Below are 8059 nucleotides of genomic sequence, written 5' to 3'. Positions count from 1 at the left end.
GGACGTCCTCGATGCGCTCCGGGGGTGGAGCCGCCCCAGCGGCTCGCCCCCGCCCCGCCACGGGTTCGTTTTCTCCCCCCGGACGACGGCCGCTCCCCGCCCAGGAGCCTCTTCCCGACGAACGACGAACTTGAGGCTGACCTGGTCGACCTATCGAAAATGGGGGAGCCTACCTGTAAGTGCAACATCACTTTTTGTGAAGAGGCTTTCATTATCTTATCTGCTATTATCTCACTGTATTTTTCGTCTGCAGCGGAAGAGGAACTCGCTCTGGTTCGCCAAATCATTCAAAAAGCGCGGCGACGAAACTTCCCGCAGTCCGGCTTTGACGGGAGGTTCAGGGGCCAGTGCTGGGTGTGCCTGCTCCCTGTCGATGCCCCCAGGAAGAAGGGTTGGCCGCCGTCCATCCTCCCGCAGTGCTGCAGCCAGAATGTGAAGGACCGGCAGCGCAGCAGCATAAGAAGATTTATCCAGCAAGGTGCCTGGTGCGTGACGGCGTCGGTCCTTGCGTCCTGTCTCAGGCTGATGATCAAAATTGAGAGAGAGACCTTCCTGGACATCATGACACGCCAGGACATTCTTATGGTGGTGCCGTCACGCATTCAGCCCCGCCCCTACAAAAATAAGCCACGTGCTAGTTGGGATATATGCAGGATCACCAGCTTGCCAACTTTCATAGTAGGTACACAACGTTAAGCCTACCGTACCTGATATCGTAAACTTGTACTACTTTGATTTTATCTATAGAACACTCGTGGTGAGGCCGGCTTCTCCCTTGTGCAACCCGACACCGTCGGCCTGAGGCGGCCATTGGGGAGCAGCAAGAATTGCCCGCTCCCAACTTGCAATGCCTCAGTACCTCCGGAGAAGGGCATTGTCAATCATGTGATGGTTCACAAGAACAAAAAGCTGCTGCAAGTCGCTCATGCAATTCAGGCCAACGCCAGGACAATTCCTCAGGACCTTGCTGACGACTTGCCTCTTGCCCCTTCCGCGGGTATCCTTATTCTGCTGAACCTCGCCGGCTTCGTGAGGTTTACAGATGAGTGGGCCTTGCAGCTGTATTAGTGTGCCTTCCAGCTAGAGGCACCCTCCATAGTGCCTAGTGATTGTTCCCTTTTGTGACTTACCCGACCATGGTGCGCAGGGGAGATGCGAGGGCCCCATAGGGTTGTGGCCGAGGAGGCCGCAGCCCCCTTCCACCCACGTGCTGGGGTGGGAGGCGGTGTCGCCTTTGTGGTGAGGATGTGTGATAAATGCTCCTCGTCCATTGGTTCCACTGCCTCCAGAACTTTGTCATCACAGAAGAACGTTTGCCCCTGGTGGGTAGGCGGACCCGTCAAGCTGCTGTGTTGCTGAATTGCCTACCCTGTTTCCTTAATGTGTCTGTGTACCGTTCGTAACCTTTGTCTGCCCCTCTGAGCGTCCGCAAAATTCGGGGGAAGGTCCAGGGCACGTCCAGGGGGTGTGCCCGAGGCGTGCAGGGGTTGAACCGCCCCGGCGGCTCGCCCAGGGGCGCTGGGGACTCTGAACCCGCCGGGTGACAAACAGACAAACAGAATGAAACTTTTCCGGTCAATGGAGTTATGGGCTTCGCTAATCGCTCAGCCAAAAACGAAATAGATTAGTTTTAAATATGACATTCGATGCTTGGTCCAATGCGAGGTCAGGGCGCAAAATCACATCGTAAATACAAAACCCAACACCAAAACACCAAGTAGGAAATTCCTGAGTGCCGTGGGCTTGCCCCGGTGCCGCGCGCTGCCCGCCGCCGCCACCTGGCCGACCCTCTGGGATTGGCCCAGTGAGGGGCGGCCGCGCGGCTCTGGGATGACCTGGGGCATGAGAGAAGGGCGCCCTGGAGAAGAAGCTTGAAAGCCCCTAGTCCCCGCTTTCGGGCACGGGAAACCAATTTGTAGGCTGAATATTTATCTCACGATGACAGCGACCTGCTTATTGGATTCCTGATAGTTTTTCCTACAAAAAGATGTTTTTCCCAAGTTTGTACATCAACAGAGACGGATTTGAGCGGCGCTCAAAGCGCGCCTTAGGTGTCACCGGGAACTCGCGGCCGCCCTGGCTGCCAGCTCGTCTGGGCGGTTTTTTCTGGGAAGCTCATTGCAACGTAATGAGCGTGCCGATTTCGTCCAAACCTGAGACTACAAGGTTGTTTTGGTCCATGGTTTCATTGCAGAGGTGTTTCCAAATCCGGATTCACTTAAAGGTGGCACCGTAGCGTGACCACATAAGAGGTCACAAACCTCACATTTCGCCATAAGTACCTTTGGATGAACCTGAATTTGGAAACAGATCTCGGCAATGGAATCAGGGACCAAAACAACCTTGTGAGCACGAGTTTGGACGAAATCGGCACGCTCATTACGTTGCAATGAGCTTCCTAGTGCAAAAATCACTGAAAGCGAGGCCGGTCGGGAGTTCCTGGCGACCCCTAAGGCGCGCTATGAACGGCCCTCAAATCCGTTTCTGATGGCCTACAAACTCGGGAAATACATCTTTCTTTCGGAAAAACGACCAGGAATCAAATGGGCACATCGCTGTCGTCAAGAAATAATTACTTAGCCTACAAATTGGTTTCCCGGGTCCGAAGGGGGGGCCTAGGCGCTTAAAAGCTTCTTCCCCAGGGCGCCCTTCTCTCATGCCTGGGGCTAGTGAGGCGGTCCTCCCACCAAGTCCCCGTGGTCCAGTGGTCAGCGTGACGGGTTCGCAATCCAGAAGTCCGACGTTCAACTCTTCGTCCGGTAAGGTATTTCATCATTACTTCAATGTTTACTTACATGTGATTACTGTAAACTGAAAGGAAGGCAAGAAAGAAATATCGATATTTGTTGGTCTCTGGTAGGGTAACTCGTTACAATAAAACACCGAGGAGCAAAATTTGTGACTCTTGGGGCCGAATGCCTACTCACGACTTTGGCCCGTCTCGGGTGTCAGCGCGGCAGGCCAAGGTAGATGTATGCCAGGCGCGTCGCAGCGTAACAGTGTTTTGTGAGATATGGCGAAGCCTGTTACGCGAGACGTGGTCTGGCGTACATTAAACTTGTAGTATCTACTTCTGTTTCATGTTTTTAGTTTATAGCAGATGATACCTCCCAACCTTACTCTTAAATATCTAAACATGACTATACATGAGCAATGTAAAGTGTCATTGCTTTAACCCTCTATTAAGAAACATTAAAGAAAACTCGAAGAAAGCTCATATACGTCTTGTGCTTGGCCTGCTAGGCGGGAGTCTGACGCGCCCGTGGGCCCGATGTCCGTCGCGCGCTTGAGCCAGGGCACGGAGTCCGAGCCCCGAGCCGAGTCGGTCGCTAATCCTCCTCCTCCATCTCCTCGCTGGAGCCCCCGCACGGCCACACCCCCCCTTTCCCCACAAGTGTAAGTACAGAAATATAATAGACCAGGGGTCTCAGACTGGGCGATCTGAGCGGACCGCACCGAGCTGAGTGAGAGAGACAGATGCGCTGTAGGAGAGGAAGCGGGCTGGACGTCCACCTACCGCCTGCCAAACGCCAGCCGCAAGCGAGCGTCTGTGCTCGTATGCGTCCGAAAGCGACAGGTGTGAGTGAGATGCTCTAACTGCGCTACTGCTCCATCTCACGTCCACCTGCCGTTTTCGGACGCATGCTTGCACTGACGCCCGCTCGCTGCCGGGCTGTGCCGCTTGACGGCCAGCCCGGAGCGGCCCGCCTATGTCTCCCATTGCGGCCCGCCCGAGTGGCCCGTGGGCCGCGTGTCTGAGACCCCTGTAATAGACTGGAATAGAATTTTTTGACACGATCCGTTTCTGGTCGGAACTTTTTTTTACTTGAATGAAATGACAACAATTACTGTTCGTAACAGTTGAGTTGTATACTTATTTCTATTGATTATGTTCTTTAGCCCGCCCTTCTGCTTTGAAAAAGCTATCCAGCGGGCTTATGCAAACGACCTCGTGTCTGTGTGTCTGCCTGTCTGTTCCACTTGAAGATGTGCTAGAGACTTGAAATTTTCAGGGTATCTTAAGGTCCACTTCTAGAGAACGAAACGCCTACGGCAAATCCTGGGAACCACCCCTAAGGGTGTGAATGGGGGTATCAAAGGTTCAAAAATTCTCCCAAAAAGTCAGTTTTTTTAATGTTCTCCTACTTGGTAACTCGTTAAAGTAGAGCCCTTTGGGCGAAAATTTCGTCCGTTTTGCTCTATCTCTCACCGTTTAGGCGCTAGATGGTCTTTTTTGACGAAAGTAAGCTGAAAATTGCTAAAGAGAACAATAATTGTAGAAAAAGGCCTAAAAACCGCAAAATAGGAAAGAAACTCTCCCCTCACCCCCCAAAAACGTCATCTAAGCAGATGGGTGGGTTGTAGTCGCGGTGCTTCACCGTTACATCCCTTTCGCGATCCTACGAGGCAAACTCAAAGACGACGGGTTTAAGCGGGCCAAAGGCCCGCTATATCATTCGATCATGTTCTTCAGCAAATCGCGTGACGGAAATGGTCGGGCCGGCCGCCGGCAGGCCAGGCAGGCCCGGCCCCTGCCTGTAGAAGGGCGGGCCTGTTTGTTGTATTACTGTTTCAAAGATTGTGAAAAAGACACAATAAATCAAAACAGTACTTTCCCTGACTTTCTTTTCGGCTGAACGATAAGCGAAGCCTATTACTCCAGTGATGATCAAAAAGTTTCGCGTCTGTCTGTGCGCACGATAACTCGAGAACGAATAAAGCATTCCGGTAAAGCTGAAATGCAGAAGAATGCGAGGAACAAGAAAACGGAAGTCACCATGCTAAAGAATAGCGATTTTCGTTTTCTTCTTCCCCGTATTCTTCTGCATTTCTGCCTTACCGGAGTGCATTAATGTGCTGGCAACCTGGGATTTTCAGGGTCGTTTCGTGTCATAAAAAGACAGATCCAATACGAAGAAGAGCATTCTAGCTCGAAAATTGGATTAAAAAAAAAATAATCAAAAACCACAGGTCCCAAAAATGCCGTATTTTTAAAATATTGTTTTATTGTTTCCTAAAGGGTAACGCACGAAAATAGAGCTCTTAGGACGAAAATTTCGTCCGTTTGACTCTTCCTTTAACCGTTTAGGCACGAAAGGGAGTTTTCTACACGAAAGTGACCGCAAAACATTTTATGTTATTTCTCAGATATTTGTTGGTCTCCGGTAGGGTAACTCGTTAAAATAAAACACCGAGGGACAAAATTTGTGTCTTTTGGGGCCGAATGCCTACTGACGACTTTGGCCCGACTCATGTGTCAGCGCCTAGGTAGATGTAGGCCAGGCGCGTCGCAGCGTAACAGTTTTTCGTGAGACATCGCGAAGCCTGTTACGCGGGACGTGGTCTGGCGTACATCTTCCTAGTATTATTCATACTTTGGATACAAAATCTGCATATTTGGGAAATATCTGTTATCTTGTTCTCTCAAGTGACAGTGATGAGGTAATAGTGTATTTCCACTAACGGAGGAAGAAGAATAGCGGTTAGAACATAAACGTTTCCGATTGGCCGAGAGCTTCCCGCCTCTACGTCACGCCGGTAGTTGGGGTAAGCGCTCGGCCAATCAGGAACCTATATGTTCTACCCACTATTCTTCTTCCTCCGTTAGTCGAAATACACTATTATTTCTTTGTTGGTTTCATCAGGTTTATTTGCGTAATCCTGTAACTTATCCCTCTTTTTCTTGCAGTCATGGATTTCTGTAAGAGGCGTCTAATGAAGGAAGATTCTGAATCTCTTTCAATCCGAGCTCGGATAGCGAGTAGAAGAACTCATCATTGTTAATGAAATCAGTTACGGCTCAAACGGCACAGTTGTTTAACAAACATCGAAGACCCAAGAAGAGCAATCTGCTATCTGACTCAAGCACTGATACAAATGGTGAATAACTTTAACACTCACACTCTCTATGCTGATTTTTTCCCTGCATTTTACGAATTCCTGTTACAGATGCGCCACGCCTCGCATCAAAGAAGAGGGAGCTTGGGGAGGGGTCCCCTGCTCCTCCCAGCAGAGCTTCTGCTCCCAGCCAAGCTTACAATGCAGATGCTCCGAACAGGGAAAACTGCCTTCTCCGCTGCAAACACGCCTATTGTGAGCCTTGCCTGAAGGTCTTGCTGGACAAAGAGAAGCCTTGCCCTAGGTGCCAAAAAAAGGTTCCGTGTGTGGGACAAGGTTTTCTTGTAAAGGTTTTTTATTGTGCATACTCTCACTCCTCAGTATTGGTGCAATATTTTTAAGGAGTTAAATATCATTAGCTTATGACGACCACGCTATTCTTACGGACTTGACTTTGCATCCTTCCTTTTTTTTAGTACGTCTTACTTACAATATTTGGCTGAGCGATTAGCGAAGCCTATTACTCCACTGACCGCAAAAGTTTCATTCTGTTTGTCTGTTTGTCCGTCTGTACGCACGATAACTCGAGAAAGAATTGAGATATCGACCTGGGAATTTCATGGTCGTTTTGTATCATGAAATGACAGATCGAGTCCGAAGATGAGCACTCTAGCTCAAAAATTGTCTTTTTAAAAAATCAAAAACCAGAGGTAGCAAAATATAATTTTTTCAAATATTATTTTATGGGCTCCTATGGGGTAACTCGCGAAAGTGGAATTCTACGGGCGAAAATTTTGCCCGTTTTGTTCTATCTTGCACAGTTTCGGTGCTATGGGACACTTATTGGCGAAAAGAACGTGAAAAAGACAAAATGGTGTATTAAATCGTAAAAAAGGCTTTATGTCACAGGTTTGTTAAGAGAGTAATACCTAAACCACACGTTAGGGGTCATACGACAACCTCTTTTGGGCTTAAGGGACCCTCGATTATCCACTATCACTAAAACGTTGATCTGATAAAAACAATCTGTCAAAATTCGAACTTTAAACGAAAACCTTTATCGAACAGAGGTGGTTTCCTGTCCCTAATTTGAGAGTAATAAGACCCCGACAAATTGATCGAGTATGTCATATTTCGGGCCCGGACGGCCCTGTTCCCCTATACCCTCTCCTTAATTCGTCTCGGGTGTCAGCGCCGCAGGCCTAGCTATATGTGCGCCAGGCGCGTCGCAGGGTGACAGTGTTTGGTGAGATATCGCAAAGCCTGTTACGCGAGACGTGGTCTGGCGTACATATAGCTAGTTTTAAAATTGTATATGTAATTTGAATGCGAACTCGAAATTCGAAACATGTTAAAATATTTTTCAAACTGACTCCTGAATTAGTAACATGACACGGGATGCAGCTTGGCCCCGAAGACTTGGAAGATTGGTGGTGTATGTTAAACGAGGGTGAATGGTCACAACCCTTGAGAAGGCAACACTCAAACGAAAACTCTAATTAATTATCACCATGAGATTTATTTTTCATAGATGAGGCTATTTGTTCCCTGTTAAAGCACTGCATTAACATGACATTATGGTGGGAACCTTATATCTGCCTGTGCACTTTGCACTTCACAGCTTTAGAGCAAAATCTTTACAGGGAAACACATGCTAGGGACGGGAGGACTCATCCTTACGGGTGCGACAGAGACAGTAATTGCTTCCAGGGGTATGCGACGGCCGGGCGAGCGGCTGAGCCGGAGCGCGCGGACCCCGCGCGGCTGGCTTCAGATTGTGATTTCTTCGATTTTTCGTATCTAACAATACAAACCAATGCGTCCAGTACACCCTATAGGCTTCCCTCTTTCTATCGGTACTGGAATTTTATCAAGGTAAGTCGTCATTATGTAGTATTTACAAAAGAGCGGTTTGAGGTTAGGTCTTCGCCACTGCACGGCTGACTTGTCAAGTTAATGTGGGAGAACCACTCACCGAAGAAACTCGCATGCGTATTGAAAAGCCTCACTTTAACGAAGGTCCATTGTAAGTTTCGACTTGATCTGAAATTTTGATCACTCACACGGACAATTTCTTTAACTACGCAGCGGCCCGAGTTCGGCTCGCTTGTCGGCCGACGCTTGGCCCACCGGGTGCTCGGCTGACTTTGTCAAGTTAATATAGGAGAACCACTTCACCCACCGGGAAAACACGCATACCTATCGAAAGGCCTTACTTGAA

At 49.0% G+C, this 8059-nt stretch overlaps 1 protein-coding gene across 1 annotated transcript; it reads left to right on the top strand.

Annotated features, from left to right (window-relative positions):
• The first annotated feature begins 335 nt into the window (after positions 1-335).
• LOC127750088 (uncharacterized) lies at positions 336-1108 on the top strand. Its single transcript, XM_052270643.1, has 2 exons — positions 336-678; positions 748-1108. Exons 1-2 carry the CDS (start codon positions 526-528, stop codon positions 1066-1068), a joined length of 474 nt encoding a protein of 157 aa, XP_052126603.1. The 5' UTR covers positions 336-525; the 3' UTR covers positions 1069-1108.
• The last annotated feature ends 6951 nt before the right edge of the window (positions 1109-8059 follow it).

The sequence above is a fragment of the Frankliniella occidentalis genome, unplaced genomic scaffold (genome assembly GCF_000697945.3).
Source record: "Frankliniella occidentalis isolate FOCC.00 unplaced genomic scaffold, Focc_3.1 Scaffold132, whole genome shotgun sequence".
NCBI classification, from domain to species: Eukaryota; Metazoa; Arthropoda; class Insecta; order Thysanoptera; family Thripidae; genus Frankliniella; species Frankliniella occidentalis.
Note: the sequence above shows the minus strand (reverse complement) of the source record. Positions and strands in the feature narration are given on the sequence as shown.